The sequence below is a fragment of the Dryobates pubescens genome, chromosome 2 (assembly GCF_014839835.1).
Source record: "Dryobates pubescens isolate bDryPub1 chromosome 2, bDryPub1.pri, whole genome shotgun sequence".
In the NCBI taxonomy this organism is placed as follows: Eukaryota; Metazoa; Chordata; class Aves; order Piciformes; family Picidae; genus Dryobates; species Dryobates pubescens.
In genome coordinates, this window is record NC_071613.1 from 24,831,882 (window position 1) to 24,850,575 (window position 18,694).

At 43.0% G+C, this 18,694-nt stretch overlaps 1 protein-coding gene across 3 annotated transcripts in view; it reads right to left on the reverse strand.

Moving 5' to 3' along the window:
• Positions 1 to 18,694, reverse strand: part of LOC104308871 (UDP-glucuronosyltransferase 1A1) — an 84,049-nt gene that overhangs the window by 35,988 nt on the left and 29,367 nt on the right. Inside the window, exon 1 of one of the 3 annotated variants that reach the window (XM_054172146.1) lies at positions 16,512 to 17,357. The exons of the other annotated variants lie outside the window; for them this stretch is intronic. Coding sequence (XP_054028121.1) covers positions 16,512 to 17,357 — 846 coding nt within the window. Of the gene's footprint in view, positions 1 to 16,511; positions 17,358 to 18,694 lie in introns of those variants that run through there. 3 annotated transcript variants of the gene reach the window in all.

Below are 18,694 nucleotides of genomic sequence, written 5' to 3' on the forward strand. Positions count from 1 at the left end.
GTGTATCAGAGCATGAATTAAAACCAGAGTGTCACCTACCTGAGGTAGCTCCTTGTGAGCACAGTGTACTCCTCCAATAAAAACTGTGTTGGGCATCAAAGGTCTTGGATAATCTAACACAAAATCAAATCTCATGAGCCAAATGGAAGCGTGGCTTAAGAGTTCTGACACAGTCATGGGCTAATGGAGGAACTCAGAAGCCATTTCTGCGAATGGTTGAAAGGCAAAATCACAGAGAAAATAATTTAGGAACTCAAAGAGCAGATTCTTCACCCGCTGGGGAAAGTTCATGTGGTCTGAGTACTCTGTAAATGCCCTGGGGACATAAGAAGGGGGACTGGGACACTGAGTGGCTTTTAAATCTAAACCGCATGGCACTCCTTGTAAAAAAAAAAATCCAAAAACCAAACATGGAAGTGAAAGATGCTCTGCTAGTGCCTGTCCACAGGGCACTGCAGAGTCTATAAAGAGAGCACCAAACTTGCTTTCCTCATCATATGTGACAAACTCTTTGTAGAGTAAGTTTCACAGGTGGAGTGAGAAAAGACAGAGATGCTTTTCAGCCTCTGGTATATGTTAAGAAATCTTTCCCAAAAAGAACCTTCTTAAATACATCATGTTGAAATTATTAGAGACTTCCCTTCACCTCTTCCTCTGTGAAAGGGACTGGGTACATTTTCTTAATGAAATTCTTTGATAGCTTTATGTATACATTGATTTCAGGTGCAACGACGACTATTTCGTGTCCCTTCTGACTGAGTCTGTCCAACACTTCCCTCGTGCTGAGCCAATGACTCCCATCCATTGGCACCACCAACAGCTTCCCACCAGTAGCCAAACTGAGCATTGACAGGAGCAGAACCAGAGTCACTGTGACTTGCAGATGAGCATGAATCACTGGGGCCATTTCTGCAGAAATCTGGTGAGTACCACTCAGAAAAACTGCTGGTGGTACTGAAGCAATAGCATCAGCTCCGTACTTTTAAGCAATCTGTGCTACAGCCTAACTTGTGATCCTTATGGTATTTACTGTGTAGTAAATGTATAATCACTGATTTGATAAAAGCCTTTGTATCAAGTCCTAAGTTCATCTCACTTCACAGGTTGGTGCTCTGTAGTGGACAACGCCCATGTGTTCATGGTGAAGGAACTGTAAAGAGTGCCCCAGGAAGGAGGCATGAGGGCAGGTTGTGGTGACTCTGCATTTGTGATAGGCTCCCTTTGGCTGAACCTTTGGCAAGCAGCAGAGATATGTCACATCCATATCACCATTCGGCCTTGCAGAGGCTGCTCCTTTGCCCCTAGTCAAGGCCTGCCTCTCACCCCTGCACCTGTCTCTTGGAGCATTCATCTCTAGGAGCCTTGTGACCCCATAGCAGATGAGGAAGAACTGTTTAAAATTGCTTCTGGAGTAAGAAGTCTGATGAAGATGAAAGCGTGACAAAAGTGGTATGTTAAGCACCAGGGAAGCACGACTGGAGTAATTGATGGCTAGGCTAGGGAGGAGGGGAGGAGGGGTGGCCCTATACATTGGGGAGGCTCTAGATGCCTTGGAACTAGAGATCAAGGATGATCAGGTTGATTGCTGGTGGGGAGAATTAGGAGGAAGGCCAACAAGGCCAACATCCTGGTTGGAGTCTGTTATAAACCACCCAACAAGGATGAAGAGGTTTCTGTATTATTCTATAAGCAGCTAGAGGCTGTCTCAAGATCACGAGCCCTTGTCCTTGTGGGTGACTTTAACCAGCCAGATATCTGCTGGGAACTTAACACAGCTGAGAGGAGGCAGTCTAGGAGGTTCTTAGAGTGTACAGAGGATAGCTTCTTATCCCAGCTCCTGTGTGAGCCCACCAGGGGCAAGGCTTTGCTCACCTTACTCTTTACAAATAGAGAAGGGTTGGTGGGAGATGTGGTGATTGGAGGCTGTCTGGGGTCCAGTGACCATGAAGGAACTCAGAAGCCAGTTTTGCGAATGGTTGATAGTATCACAGAGAAAATAATTTGGGATCTCAAAGAGCAGATTCTTCACCTGCTGGAGAAAGTTCATGAGGTCTGTGTACTCTGTGTGTGCCCTGGGGACATAAGAAATGCAACCGGGACATTGAGTGGCTTTCAAATCTAAATCATATGGCACTCCTTGTCAAAAAAAAACCCCAAAACCACAGAAGGCAGTGAAAGATGCTCTGCCAGTATCTACCCACAGGGTACCACGGTGCCAGTAAACAGAGTGTCAAACTTCCTTTCCTCAAAATATGTGACAAGCCCCTTTTTGTATAGTAAGTGTGCACAGGTAGAGAGAGAAATGGCAGAGATGCATTTCAGCCCTGGTATTTGTTAAGCAATCTTTCCGGAAACAAACCTTCTTCACATACTCCTTGAGGAAAAGATTAAATACTTCCATCCACCTCTTCCTGTGTGAAAGGTATTAGATCCATTTTCATAACAATGTTCTCAGATGGTTTTATATGTACATTGATTTCAGGTGCAACGATGACTGTTTCACATCCCTTTTGCATGAGAGTGTCCATGATTTTGTGCATGCTGATCCAATGACTCCCATCCACTGGCACCACCAGCAGCCAAACTGATCAGGAACAGGAGCAGAACCAGAGTCACTGTGACTTGCAGCTAAGCACTGTGCACTGGGGCCATTTCTGCAGAGATCTGGTGAGTACTGCTCAAAAAGAATATGTCTAGTTCCACATTTTTTTTTAAGTCTGTGCTGTGCTTTCTCTGGATGATCTTTAGACTTATTTGCTTTATGATAATTGTATAATCAGCAAAAATGGATTAAGAAGTGTTAAAGTTCAGGTAATTTAGAAGACAAGTAATCAGAGCAGCAGTTAGATTGTGAAACACCCATTTCTTTGTACTGGAAGAACACTGGAATTTAAGGAAATGAGGGATCCTTTAAGAAGTCGGGGGAACGAGGGGACAGAGTGTCTGCTCACCAAGTTTTCTGATGACACCAAGCTGGGAGGCTAGGCTGATATGCCTGGAGGCTGTGTGCCCATTCAGCGAGACTTGGACAGACTGGAGAGCTGGGCAGAGAAGAACCTAATGATGTTCAACAAGGATAAGTGCAGAGCCCTGCATCTGGGAAGGAATAATATATGGCACCAGTACAGGTTAGGAGGTGATCTGCTAGAGAACAGCCCCGTGGAGAAGGACCTGGGAGTCCTGGTGGATAACAAGTTATCCATGGGTCAGCAATGTGCCCCTGTGGCCAAGAGGGCAAATGGTATCCTGGGGTGCATTAAGAGGAGTATGTCCAGCAGATTGAGGGAGGTTCTCTCTCGCTTATACTCTGCCCTGGTGAGACCTCACTTGGAATATTGCATCTAGGTTTGGGCTCCCCAGTTTAGGAGAGACAGGGATCTACTCGAGAGAGTCCAACAGAGGGCTACAAGAATGCCTGAGGGACCAGAGCACTGCCCTCTGAGGACAGGCTGAGAGGCCTGGGGCTTTTTAGTCTCAAGAAGATAAGATTGAGATGGGATTTAATAAAAGTATATAAATATATGAGGACTGGGTGTCAAGAGGGAGGGGATACGCTACTCTCAGTTGCACCCTGTTATATGACATGGGGTAATGGATATAAACTACAGCACAGGAGGTTCCACCTCAGTGTGAGGGGGAACTGTTCACTGAGAAGATCACAGAGCACTGGAACAGGCTGCCCAGGGAATTTGTGGAGTCTCCTGTAGGGACTTTCAAGAGACACATGGTTGCATTCCTGCACGACCTGTGCTAGATTCCATGGCCCTGCTTTGGTAGGGTAGTGGACTTGATATTCAGAGGTTCCTTTCAACATTTAATACCCTGTGATCCTGTGATAAGTGATCTACTCAAAAGGGCCAATTAACAGATCATTAATTTTCCAAACAATACTTTTCAAAGTATGAAAAATTTCTCTCCTCCTGTCAGTCCAAATCATTTTCCATTTATAAAGGATTTGAAAAGTATTAATGCTTCACATCACAAATGGTCCAGACTCCACCAATTTTACATCTTGATGCTAATTAAAACAGAAACTTGGTTCTCAAACCAGAGTTTCATGAGAAGTCTCTTTTTGGAAGGATGATACAGGGGCTGGAAGCAGGAAGGGAACCGGCAAGGTTTTGCCTGCTGTACCTAAAGTTGGATTAGCAACTCAATGTTGATCAAACCAGGAACAGTATAGCCCAGGGCCCAGAAAGCAACAAGACTAATACATAGATGCAGTCTGCAGACAATCAGCCCTATATCTCAAAAATGATTGTGCAGAAGTAATTTTGTCAATCCAGCAATTTAGTATGGAGGCTGATAGCATGCACCAGAATTTTTAAAGACATTGACCAAACCACTGTGGCTTTTTGGTATACCCCTTGTAAGGAAACCTATCAGATGGCATTGTAAGCTGTTGTAGATGGCTCAGTGCTGGGTACCAGCTATGAAAACCTCCAGCAGTTTTGCAGAAAATTGCACAATAAATCCATGTGGTGAAAAGCTAAGATTAAACTGATAGAGGAACCAGAACATTATCTACAGGCCAACACATTATGACACTTTGCTTCTAAATGAGGGAAGAATGGTTCTATTAACCAGTAAAATTAACAGCTTTCAAAAATCAATTGTGACAATGAAACAAATAGCTTCAGCTAATTATACCCATCTGGCAAAGATATGCAACGGACCTGCCTGCTAAGACACTTGTGGGTGTGCGCCTCGTTAGCACAAGTGATGAACTACTTCCAGCTAGTCTGAAGGAAACAATTTTGTAAGCAGAAATGCTTAGATCCTGCTAATGTTGTAGAGGAGCAGCTGCAGGAATGGGAGAGAATGAAAATCAACCCAGTTCCTGTCCTTACCACCTATTTCTTCTCTCTACAGTATACCTCAAGGCTCCTATACAAATCCCACAAGGTCGTGCATGCATTTATACACACCAATAGTGTTTGCAAACAGCATTCCCCGTGCACATGTTCATATCAAGGAAACCACTGACCTGAGATAACGGATTTTTCTTTGCACAGTTTATGCCTCCAATGAAAATCATATTGGGCATTACAGGCATGGGATAGTCAAAGACAAAGTCAGTTCTCTTCAGCCAAACAGATCCATGACTTAAAAGCTGCGTCATTGTCATTGGCTTCTGGAGAAACTCTGAGGCCAGGGTTTCAAATGGAGAAAAGATCATACTGCAGGTGAAATACTCTGAAATAGCAATCAGGAAATTCTTCACTCTCTCAGAGAATGTCATGTGATCTGTATAGACTGAGTACATCCGTGGCACATAGGATGGTGGGTCCGGACTCTCAGCAGCATGAACGTCTATAGCACATGGAAAGCCCCGCAAGAAGAAAACAGTGGGGAGAGAAAAGTGCAAAGCAAGTATTTGTCCACAGGGTGTCATAGGATCTGTAAAGACGGCGTCAAATTTACTTTCTTCAATGTATTGCATCATCTCTTTGTTGTACAGTAAGGAACTGCAGAAAGTTTGAAACATTGCAGTGCTCTTTTGGAAATGATTCCAAGTATTCACAAATCTGGTGAGGAAAGGTTCTTCGCTAAACAACTGCGCGCTGAATGAGCGTACATGTTCATGCAGCTCTCCCTTTTCAAAAGGCACAGGATACGATTTCAACTCATACATACTCGAGGAGTCTATGAGTAGTTTGCTCTCTGGTGCAATAACAACTATCTCATGCCCTCTCTTGCTCAGCTCAGCCAGCACTTCCTTCATACTCAGCCAGTGGCTGCCCTCCATTGGCATCACCAGCAGCTTCCCAGCAGCAGCAGGATTCAGGCAGCACAAGAGCAGCAACAGCACTGACACCAGCATGGTGTGAGTTGAACAGCAAGGAGCCCATGTACAGAAAAGGCTAGGAGGGTTCAGAAGCTTTTGTAGCCATGCTCCACCTATTTGGCAATGCTATCTAAGTGATATCTCTGCCCTTTTGACTTGCCTGGCAGTTCAGGTGTTCACAGGTTTGCACGCAATGCAGTTTATGTAGCTGGTTAAAGGTTGTAAAAGGTTGAGATGAGGTTTGTATTTCTAAAGCAGATTTGCATGAGCAAGAGAAAGGCATGTCTCCTCTCATCATACAATTTGCTCACCTAAGCTGAGAGTACACTTCAGTGACTTAGCTTCTTTTCTTCTTCCCGTGGTATGAGAACAGCTTCATGACACTTTTTGCCATCATCCACGCAGGGACTTTGGCTGCCATTTACCAACAATATGTTCTGAGGTTTGTGGGAATCCATGACAGACATGGATGCACAGAGTGTTGACCCCCCATGGTAGTACTGGGCATATAAAGAGCAGACTGAAATGACTCTTTGACCTCTAGTGTTGCAGATCTCACTGAAGCCTGACTAATTTGTCACAGAGTATAGCAATTTGATATTTTTTTAAGCATTTTCTTACAAAGCTGAGGCAATTTGTCCAGGGAAACTTAGCATAGTAAAGATATGTATGAGAAATCAATGTTAAAATACTTGGAGTTTGTTGTGTTGGTTTGGGGTTTTTTAATTAACCGAAACCAGGTGGTGCAACTGCAAAAAAAATATTTTTTGCACTGTTGCAAACCTGCATTTTTTGAAGATAAGAAGGCAACAGAAAATCTTTACCTATATCTGCACATAGCTTCCTCCTAACCTCTTACCCTGATGGCAACAAAACTGAGTTGCAAAACAGCAGTTCACCATTGCACCACAAAAAACGTAAACCAACACGTTTCTAATTCATGAACTCATGAGTTCAAGGCCAGAGTCAGCTCAGGTCATGACTGAAACAGTTCATCGACTCTCTAGGTCCAGATCTTTCTCTATCTTAAATGTCTTGTGTTTTTAACGTTGGTGATTATCTCACACCATAAAAGTTTATAAGTAGGTGACTGGGCAGGTACTTTTGGATACAAGTTGCTTATTCAGGCCATGCAGGGCTCTGCATCCCTGGTGGAGCTTTCCTCAAACTGCATGTCTCCTGAAAGCACAGTTGAGAATTCAGCTGTCTAATTTTTGTGCTGGTAGCTGGTTTTAGACCAACACCTTCACAACAGATTATGAGGCACAGTGCAAGACTGCTGTAACGTGTGTTGATATTGCACCTAAAACAGTGAGTTATTTTTTCTGACTGGACAAGCAGCTTAATGCTTTTGAAGAAATACTCTCTTATGTGAGGCATGGAAATTTTGGAAGAGGTTCTACAATACACCTGTCCTTTTTGCATTAATTCCTGTTCATAATAGTGTTTGTGTATCTGACTTTAGCCAGAATTAAACCCTGCAGAGCAAATGACACCCTTACTGAACAAAATCCCACAACTGGGCAGACCCAAAGAAAGGAGGTGAAATCATACCATGTTCACCTGGTCTGGTTTTCATATGGATTTTCTATATAGAAAGTCTTAATCTGAATTATGACTATAGGTAAGAAACATCCACATCAAACACTATTGAACCTCACCCAGATTATGCTAGTGTAGGACTCCCAGAAATTCCCCCTTGTTCTACCTTTCAGAACCAGTGACTGACCTGAGATAACGGTTTCTTCTGTCCACAGTTTATGCCTCCAATGAAAATCATATTGGGCATTACAGGCTTGGGATAGTCAAAGACAAAGTCAAGTCTCTTTAGCCAAACAGATCCATGACTTAAAAGCTGAGTAATTGTCATTGGCTTTTGGAGAAACTCTGAGGCCAGGGTTTCAAATGGAGAAGCAATCATACTGCAAGCGAAAGACTCAGAAATAGCAAGCAGGAAATTCTTCACTCTCTCAGAGAATGTCATATGGTCTGCATTGCATGAGAACATACGTGGGACATAGGATGGTGGGTCCGGACTCTGAGCAGCATGGATGTCTATAGCACATCGGATGCCTCGCAAGAAGAAAACAGTGGGGAGAGAAAAGTGCAAAGCAAGTATTTGTCCACAGGGTAACAGAGGATCTGTAAAGACGGCATCAAATTTACTTTCTTCAATGTATTGCATCATCTCTTTGTTGTACAGTAAGGAACTGCAGAAAGCATGAAACATGGAAGAGGCATTTTGTAAAAAATTCCAAGTATTCACAAATCTGGTGAGGAAAGGTTCTTCACTAAAAGCTTGTGTGCCAATTATGCGTACTTGTTCATGCAGCTCTCCCTCTTCAAAAGGCACAGGATACGATTTCAACTCATACATACTCGAGGAGTCTACCAGTAGTTTGCTCTCTGGTGCAATAACAACTATCTCATGCCCTCTCTTGCTCAGCTCAGCCAGCACTTCCTTCATACTCAGCCAGTGGCTGCCCTCCATTGGCATCACCAGCAGCTTCCCAGCAGCAGCAGGATTCAGGCAGCACAAGAGCAGCAACAGCACTGACACCAGCATGGTGTGAGTTGAACAGCAAGGAGCCCATGTACAGAAAAGGCTAGGAGGGTTCAGAAGCTTTTGTAGCCATGCTCCACCTACTTGGCAATGCTTTCTAAGTGACATCTTTGCCCTTTTGACTTGCCTGGCAGTTCAGGTGTTCACAGGTTTGCACACAATGCAGTTTATGTAGCTGGTTAAAGGTTGTAAAAGGTTGAGATGAGGTTTGTATTTCTAAAGCAGATTTGCATAAGCAAGAGAAAGGCATGTCTCCTCTCAAATACTTTGCTCACCCAAGCTGAGAACTACACTTCAGTGACTTCTTTTCTTCTTCCTGTGCTATGAGCACTGCTTCATGACACTTTTTGCCATCATCCACGCAGGGACTTTGGCTGCCATTTACTGACAACATGTTCTGGGGTGTGTGGGAATCCATGACAGACATGGCTGCACAGAGTGCTGACCCCCCATGGTGGTACTAGGTGTATAAAGAGCACACTGAAATGACTCTTTGACCTCAAGTGTTGCAGATCTTGCTGAATCCTGGCCCAATTGTCACAGAGTATAGCAATTTGGTACTTTTTAAAACCATTTTCTTACAAGGCTGAGGCAAGTTGTCCAGGGAAACTTAGCATAGTAAAGATATGTATGAGAAATCAATGCTAAAATACTTGGGGTTTGTTGTGTTGGTTTGGGTTTTTTTTTAATTAACCAAAACCAGTTGGTGCAACTGAGAAAAAAAACTTTTTCCACTGATGCAAACCTGAACATTTGAACATAAGAAGTCAACAGAAAATCTTTACTTATATCTGCACATAGCTTCCACCTAACCCCTTTTTTGAAGGATGATACAGGGCCTAGAATTAGGAACGGCAACCGCAAGGTTATGGCAACTGTACCTAAAGTTGGATTAGCAACTCAATGTTGATCAAACCAGGAACAGTATAGCCCAGGGCCCAGAAAGCCACAAGACTAATACATAGATGCAGTCTGCAGACAATCAGCCTGAAAATGATTGTGCAGAAGTAATTTTGTCAATCCAGCAATTTAGTATGGAGGCTGATAGCATGCACCAGAATTTTTAAAGACATTGACCAAACCACTGTGGCTTTTTGGTATACCCCTTGTAAGGAAACCTATCAGATGGCATTGTAAGCTGTTGTAGATGGCTCAGTGCTGGGTACCAGCTATGAAAACCTCCAGCAGTTTTGCAGAAAATTGCACAATAAATCCATGTGGTGAAAAGCTAAGATTAAACTGATAGAGGAACCAGAACATTATCTACAGGCCAACACATTATGACACTTTGCTTCTAAATGAGGGAAGAATGGTTCTATTAACCAGTAAGATTAACAGCTTTCAAAAATCAATTGTGACAATGAAACAAATAGCTTCAGCTAATTATACCCATCTGGCAAAGATATGCAACGGACCTGCCTGCTAAGACACTTGTGGGTGTGCGCCTCGTTAGCACAAGTGATGAACTACTTCCAGCTAGTCTGAAGGAAACAATTTTGTAAGCAGAAATGCTTAGATCCTGCTAATGTTGTAGAGGAGCAGCTGCAGGAATGGGAGAGAATGAAAATCAACCCAGTTCCTGTCCTTACCACCTATTTCTTCTCTCTACAGTATACCTCACGGCTCCTATACAAATCCCACAAGGTCGTGCATGCATTTATACACACCAATAGTGTTTGCAAACAGCATTCCCCATGCACATGTTCATATCAAGGAAACCACTGACCTGAGATAACGGATTTTTCTTTGCACAGTTTATGCCTCCAATGAAAATCATATTGGGCATTACAGGCATGGGATAGTCAAAGACAAAGTCAGTTCTCTTCAGCCAAACAGATCCATGACTTAAAAGCTGCGTCATTGTCATTGGCTTCTGGAGAAACTCTGAGGCCAGGGTTTCAAATGGAGAAAAGATCATACTGCAGGTGAAATACTCTGAAATAGCAATCAGGAAATTCTTCACTCTCTCAGAGAATGTCATGTGATCTGTATAGACTGAGTACATCCGTGGCACATAGGATGGTGGGTCCGGACTCTGAGAAGCATGCATGTCTATAGCGCATGGGACGAGCCGCAAGAAGAAAACAGTGGGGAGAGAAAAGTGCAAAGCAAGTATTTGTCCACAGGGTGTCATAGGATCTGTAAAGACGGCATCAAATTTACTGTCTTCAATGTATTGCATCATCTCTTTGTTGTACAGTAAGGAACTGCAGAACGCATGAAACATTGCAGTGCTCTTTTGGAAATGATTCCATGTATTCACAAATCTGGTGAGGAAAGGTTCTTCGCTAAAAGCTTGTGTGCCAACTATGCGTACTTGTTGTTTCAGCTCTCCCTCTTCAAAAGGCACAGGATATGATTTCAACTCATACATACTCGAGGAGTCTACCAGTAGTTTGCTCTCTGGTGCAATAACAACTATCTCATGCCCTCTCTTGCTCAGCTCAGCCAGCACTTCCTTCATACTCAGCCAGTGGCTGCCCTCCATTGGCATCACCAGCAGCTTCCCAGCAGCAGCAGGATTCAGGCAGCACAAGAGCAGCAACAGCACTGACACCAGCATGGTGTGAGTTGAACAGCAAGGAGCCCATGTACAGAAAAGGCTAGGAGGGTTCAGAAGCTTTTGTAGCCATGCTCCACCTATTTGGCAATGCTATCTAAGTGATATCTCTGCCCTTTTGACTTGCCTGGCAGTTCAGGTGTTCACAGGTTTGCACACAATGCAGTTTATGTAGTTGGTTAAAGGTTGTAAAAGGTTGAGATGAGGTTTGTATTTCTAAAGCAGATTTGCATGAGCAAGAGAAAGGCATGTCTCCTCTCATCATACAATTTGCTCACCTAAGCTGAGAGTACACTTCAGTGACTTAGCTTCTCTTCTTCTTCCCGTGGTATGAGAACAGCTTCATGACACTTTTTGCCATCATCCACGCAGGGACTTTGGCTGCCATTTACTGACAACATGTTCTGAGGTTTGTGGGAATCCATGACAGACATGGCTGCACAGAGTGTTGACCCCCCATGGTGGTACTGGGCGTATAAAGAGCAGACTGAAATGACTCTTTGACCTCTAGTGTTGCAGATCTCACTGAAGCCTGACCCAATTTTCACAGAGTATAGATAAGAAGGCAACAGAAAATCTTTATCTGCGTATTACTTCCACCTAACCTCTTCCCCTGATGGCAATATAACTGAGTTGCAAAACTGCAGTTCACCATTGTACCACAAATAACATAAACCAACATGTTTCTAATTCAGGAACTCATGAGTTCAAAGCCAGAGTCAGCTCAGGTCATGACAGAAACAGTTCATTGACTCTGTAGGTCCAGATCCTTCTCTATCTTAAATGTCTTGTGTTTTTAACGTTGGTGATTATCTCACACCATAAAAGTTTATAAGTAGGTGACTGGGCAGGTACTTTTGGATACAAGTTGCTTATTCAGGCCATGCAGGGCTCTGCATCCCTGGTGGAACTTTCCTTCACATGCAGTTTTTGCATTTGTGTTTTCAAGCCTGAAGGGAAAGCTTTGACCATGTGGAGCGCCTGCCCTCAGGACCATTATTGCCACTGTCCCCACCCTAAGTTTCCAGTATGATATTAACCTAAGGGAACTATTCAAAGAGCACAGGGGAGGATGATGCACAGAAACAGAATTACTGATCATAACCTCTGAAAAGGCTGTTGAATGAACACTAGAAGAGGATGCATTCAGGCTAGACCAGCAGGTGAAGAAAGATAGTCAAGCGTCTTCCAGGGGGGGAATTTCCTGACATCTGCCTGTGTCTTCAATAACAGCAATCTTGCCCTCTCCTGCCTCCATGCCCTTTTGAAAGACTCCTTGTGAGCCCCTCCTTTTCCTCCATTTGAACATGGATTACCAGTTAGAGTGAACCAACTAGCACCAGAGACTGTCCTGCTAAGAGGATTCACACTTCCAACACAAGCACTAACCATAATTATCCAGATGAGGAGGGATGATAGTAGGGCTTTCTTCTCCATTTCTCTGTTTCAGAAGGCCTCAGGATTGCCATACTTTCATATTCCTTTCCTGCATTCCATCTGCTATGGAATATGCTTTGCTTGATTCAGAAACCTGGTTGGTACCTTAAAACCTGAATGGGAATTTACAGAAGACATCTACGTCCAGAAAATCTGACAACCTAATGATATAACCTTTAAAAGAAGGGGAAGGTACAATTTTAAAAGGCAGTCTCTTGGGCTTTAGACATTGACACATTTACATAGTGGCAAAGATGAAAATCAATCAGTCTGGCAGATACAAAACCAACTGATGAATAACTGCAATCTCGAGTCCTAGATATATGTGGCATAAGAAACTAAGATGAAATGGAAGCTAACAAGCCTGGCTCCTGCTGGGGAGGATAGCTGGAAACTCACCAAAATGCAGGTGAAGTTCAACAAAAAAGCGAATAATTTGGGGAAATAAAAAAGGCTACTTATCATTTTCATTGTAATATCTGATAAGATTTTATTTTTGCCAGGATGTGCTCTAATCTAAATGCTGGACACTTTTAAATTACATTTCTGCACCATGCAGAAATTCTCATTAGCAATTTGATGCCCATACAGCACCATGAAATGGAAAAACAGTGAAACTCGGGAGACTTGGAGGTGGGCAGCCTTGGTCCCTCAAGTGATGGAATGAATTGTGCATTTTGTGCTGTGGTCTTTCCTGTCAGCCTTTTACTTTACTTTCCCCAGATCACCAAATTCTTAAACATTTCCTTGTATATGGAAACTCAGGGGCAAGTGCCAAAATGCAATTGTCTTCCAAGCACTTGATAACAAAAGATTTGATCTTCAGAGAAAGGAGAGAAGGTCTGAGGTAAAAGTGGGGAAAAGAAAAGCTCTCAGAGTCTTTAATGGCATTCCAAGATGCATGAAATGGCCAAATGAGGAATAGGTACTAAACCATATTATTTGCAAGTTTATATCAAATGAACTGCAAAAGGATCTTTTCACAAACACATTTCTTTCACTAAAAATTATATACTATATATTTTGCGATGGCTCCAGCAGAGACTGGACTGACATGTATCCTGTCCTGCTGTGCATCTACAGCAGGACAAAGTGCCATCCAAAACTTGCAGCACCCTTAACCTGACTGTTCTTAGAGGATGAGGTCCCTCTTCCTGCTTGTTGATGCTTTCTAAGCTTGGAACTTTGCCAGCACATTCCATCTTTCCTCAACTAACACCAGAGATGTACTCTTGTCCTAACTGTGCTTAATACCATTGAGTGAAGAAGTACTCAGTGAGAAAAGCAGCAAGGTTTTGCTTTCAAAGGCAACCTTGAAGATGCACCCAGCAGAATGAATGGAAATTGCAACACCATTCCTTCTCCTAATTGAGAACACCTAAGCAGCATGCAGAAGGTTGATGTTTAATTCTCACCTTCTGGAAGCACTCAGACCTGCATGTCTTATGGATAGATCTCCACTACCAGGATGTGCAATGCAACCCCAGATCTGAGGTGCAGAAGAACAGCAGCAGCTGAACGAATTTAACTAGGAACTTGATAGTGGAACCTGTGGCTTTGAATCCCCTAATGCAGGGGCACAACTGTCCCCTGAAGGCCATGCTTCCTGGCAGAGGAACTGATTCAGAAAACAGAAATTGGAGCATAACAGAGAACAGACAAAGAAAGAAAGAATGAACTTCTTAGGTTAGTACAGAGTCAGCTGAGGTCAGATGTGAACTGAGTTAATTATTAGTCAGACAGTAAGGACTGGCTCATTGATCAGGTGAGAAGGGTCTGGTGCTCTTTAGCAACTCCTGTTGTGTGTACAGATTAGAGCCCCAGGGTAGTTTGATCAGAGGTCATAAACAGCAAGAACTATGTGCCAGCCTGGAGCAAAGGCTTCCTCACTTAAGGATACTGAGGGACATACATTTCATGTTAAACAAGGCTGAAGCGTGGGTGACCCAAGAGTGCAGATTAATTTTCCTCAGCTTTAAGGCGCTCAGCATCCTCTGCAAAAGCATAACAAACAGATGCTGAAGTGGCATCAGGCTGCTCTGAACTGCCACTGAGTTCATCAGCACCTTGAATGGGAATGCATGGATAAAATGACTAATGTGTGGTTCATGAAGAGAGTCACATTGCTCCTTTACTTCAGTAACTACCTCCTCAAATCTGGTTTTATTGTCATGCTTCAAGCTAACCAGATGTTTAACTAACTATTGGGTGTTTCCAGTGAAACAACAAGAAGAACAAATTTGAAAGGTTGCTATAGCTTCCATTTCTGAACTCTGCTTTGACCAGTTTCTAGGAACTATGTGCTTATGAGCTGCATCCCCAAAAGAGCAACTTTGCATTAACTTTGGCTAAATTTCATTGGCTAAAGTTCATTTGCCATGTCTTCCTAATAAGGGACAACTTACCATGCCAGCCTTCAAATACTTCTGGAGTCATCAGAGGATGAGGCTGGTGCAGGACCTCTGCTCAACCAAGATGTAGAGTCTGATTTCCTGTGAGCCTTGTGTTAAACTTTTAGGTACATTGTGACTTAGCAGCTGGATTTGTGTCTATTAACGAGTATGTATTTGCTCCTGAGACACATACCTATGCAAAGTAAGTAACTGCAGGAAAGGCAGCCTGGGGCAGCTGGTGGTGGTTATCTTAGTCAATGAATAAGTGCAGTTTGTGTTCCCTCAGGCCCTGTCATGTGGTGCCATGTTCTTCCACTGCCTCTGAGACTGCAGGCTGTGGATGATGCTTACAGCCCTGGAGGGTAAGGCAATTTTGAATCTCTTCTTCTTTCTCCCTTTCCTAATCATTATAAATTTTTGTTTTCTTGTGTGCTGAGCAATGGATTACTGGGTTTTGGGGGACTATTCTTATCACATGCTTATGTTCCTGAACAGTAATGATCAACCCAGGGCTGATCACTGTGTATGGATAAGTAGAGTTTTTTCTCCTCTAGGACACACTTGCAATTTGTTTATACTCTGCTGCATCCTTCCCTTGCTGCTGAGCTCTGCTAACTCTGCTGTCTACTGAAAATGTATCTAGAAAAGGCAGACTGAAGGTAAGAGGAATACACAAGTTTTTTCCTAGCTTTGGAACTTGTGATTTCCACCAAATGACACATCAGTATGAAGATGGGAGATGCAGGTATAAAATGAGGAGAGGATGCTTCTACCCTTGAAGGTAGCTCAGAAGCAAAGAGTTACCCAATGCAGCTAGCAAGAATTTGCCTCTTCAATCTCAGATGAGGAAGTGCCACTCCCTTGAGCCTAAGAAGAGGAAAAGTCTTATTGATGATATTATAGTAGTATTCTTATTTTAATAGTGTTCTTTATTTGCCATATTCATTATTGAGTTCAGAGGCTTCATAAGCCTCTCAAAGAGCATAACATTTCCTGAAAGAAGATAAAACAGTATTGCACTCCAGTTGTGTAGTGATATTCTTTGACTACAAATCACAATGAGAGAGTAACTTCATAGGAAAGAGATCTGTCTCCTGCCTTGTGCCTAGAAAATATTGTCTAGTGCTAATTATCATTTTAAGGACTAGAAGGTAACTATCAAAATGGATTGAAATTTCTAGATGAGCTTTACAAAACCTGAAGAACAATTCTTCTAAAAGCAAGTGTCAAGGACTAGGTGTGAAAACTAATATGCATGCAAGTGCCTTTGACCAAATACACTGTTTCCACACAGAATGTTAGGCACACAGATTTTAGATTAATTTCAATATGACATTTATGTCTTCTCATGATGCAGAAACAGAAAAAGGTGCAGCTGGACAGCCACTTTGGAAATGATAAATCATGAAAACACAACCAAAACAAAAGAACTGACTTTGCTGAGTCTAGAGTGAAAAAGGAAAAAGGTGACTCTCAGAGAATAGTCTTGGGGGTTTGGTCAGGTGAAAGAAATCTAGATGCCTAAAATGTCAGATTCCATGAAAATGAAATAAGCAACTGTTTCTAACTGGTGAATATAAATCACTGAGGGAAGTAATTTGTAGCTGCTAGATTAAGTCCATTTTTGTGGGATTTTGCATGAAATTCTCAGGGATTCTGAGTTATCTGTCTCCATCAAGGTAATTGCCAGAAATAAAAAAATCAACAGCATTAAAAGGCCACAATGACAACTCATAGCTAAAGGTATTACTTGGATGGAAAAGAACATACCTTAGGCAGAGCTTTGTTCTGAACACAGTTTATGCCTCCAACAAACACCATATTGGGCATCACTGGCCTCACATACTCAAACACAAAGTCTAATCTCATAAGCCAAATAGAAGCAGAGTCCACAAGATCCATCACAGATACATCTCTCTGAAGAACTTCTGAGGAAAGCTGTACTGCATCTTCAAAGTAATGATGACAGAAAATAAGCTCCAGGAGGGCAATCAGTGCATTTTCAACTCTCTGAAAAAACGTCATGTGGTCTGAGTTGAAGGAAAATAGCCTTGGGATGTAGGAGAGAGGGTTTGGGCACTGTGGTGCTTCATAGTGTAAGTTGCAAGGAAATCCTCTTATGAAGAACACATATGGAAGAGAAAGATAATTAGCAAGGGTTGCTCCACAAAGTAAAATGGGGTCTGTTAGGATAGCATCAAATCTGCTTTGATTCAAGTACTGCAGGGTCTCCTTACTGCTGAAGAGGTCCTTGCACTGAGCAAATAATGTACGGAAAACATTCACTGAGCTCTTGTACGTTGCTATAGCATTCATTGGGAAAGGCAGGCCCTTCAGGTGACTGCCAAGGTACTCACGAAAGGAATTGTCCAGTTCTTCTAGTGTCTGAGACACTGGGTATGTTTTCACAGTGTAAGCCTGGGTTGTTTTCATATGCCAGCTCACTTCTGGTACAAGCACAACCACCTCGTGTCCTCTGTCCGAGAGCTTTTCAACCACTTTCTGCATGCTAAGCCAGTGGCTTCCTACCATGGGCACCACCAGGAGTTTCCCTCCATCTGAGAGGCCAGGAAGGAGAAGGAGAAAAATGCAGGCACAGCAAAGCCTCAGAGTCATCTTTCTGTGGCTGGAGCGCAGACTGTGAAAGAACTTGTTCCTTCAGGCTGGAGCTTGGTAATGCTATTGAAGGAACTTGATCTGTTTATCTGTCGAGCTGTGCTGCTGTGTCAGAATCTGCTAGTTAATGATTGACTTGCTCTGTTGTCTGAGGATTTTTCTACATTACTTTGAAAACCAAATGCACTAACCCTTTCCTGTCCCGATTCATTGGAGATCTCTGTGTTCAGGATAGAAGTCGCTCCTCTACATGCTAGTCAGACTTCCCACGATTTGTCTCTTGATCTTTGACATGTGCTGTTTAAGGCTTGGTCAGGACTAAGGAATGCAGTTCTGGAGTGTGCAATCAGCTACACAGTGACAAATGGAAACAACCACACTAAATGTCCTTATAATTAGGCACATGAATGTTAGGATAATATCTTTGAAGACAGAATAGGAAGCACAGGAGAACTTCAGGATAAAGGGGAAAGGGGAATGAATCAACACTTCTGAGCTAGCAGGATTCCCCCCATTTACAACGACACCAAGTAAAGTCTCTGGGAGAAGCTAGCTTGGCAGTTAAGGCATAGATCAGTAAAGCTGAAGTCCAGGCCCTTGATTTAGAGCAGTAAAGCAGTCCCAATGCTGACGCAAGCACAGGCTACACCTAATGGGGCCATATGATGCTGAGAAAGGGAACTGGACTGGGAAGTGTAGGTGGAGCAGCAGTGCCAGCTTCTGTGAGGGCTCTTCCATGTCAGAGTTTCCCCCCTACAAGGCACATGCTGAGCAAGAGACTTCCACCCTGAGGTACCACCAGGATCTTTCCACCTTCAGCAAAGCATAAAGGTGATGTCAGAAGAAGAAATATCCCTGCTGGTTGGGTAAACCATGGAAAGAGAAGAGCCATTGTGGTGGCAGTAAACCAAAGAGTTCGGTTCTGAAGTCAGCCAACACAGTCCTTTCTGTGAAGGTCCAAGCAAATTTTAAGTTTTCTGCAGGAAGCCTGTCACCTGCAGAACTAAGTATTTAACTTCCCAGTACAGCAGGGTTATTTTTCATATTACCATTGCTCATATAATAGAAAAGGGGAGCAGACTGTTCTTGGAGAAAGATGTCCTTCTTTCTATCTCAACTAACACCAGGAATGTACTCTTGTCCTAACTGTGCTTAATACCATTGAGTGGAGAAGTACTCAGTGAGAAAAGAAGCAAGGTTTTGCTTTCAAAGGCAACCTTGAAGATGCATCCAGCAGAATGAATGGAAATTGCAGCACCATTCCTTCTCCTAATTGAGAACACCTAAGCAGCATGCAGAAGGTTGATGTTAAATTCTCACCTTCTGGAGGCACTCAG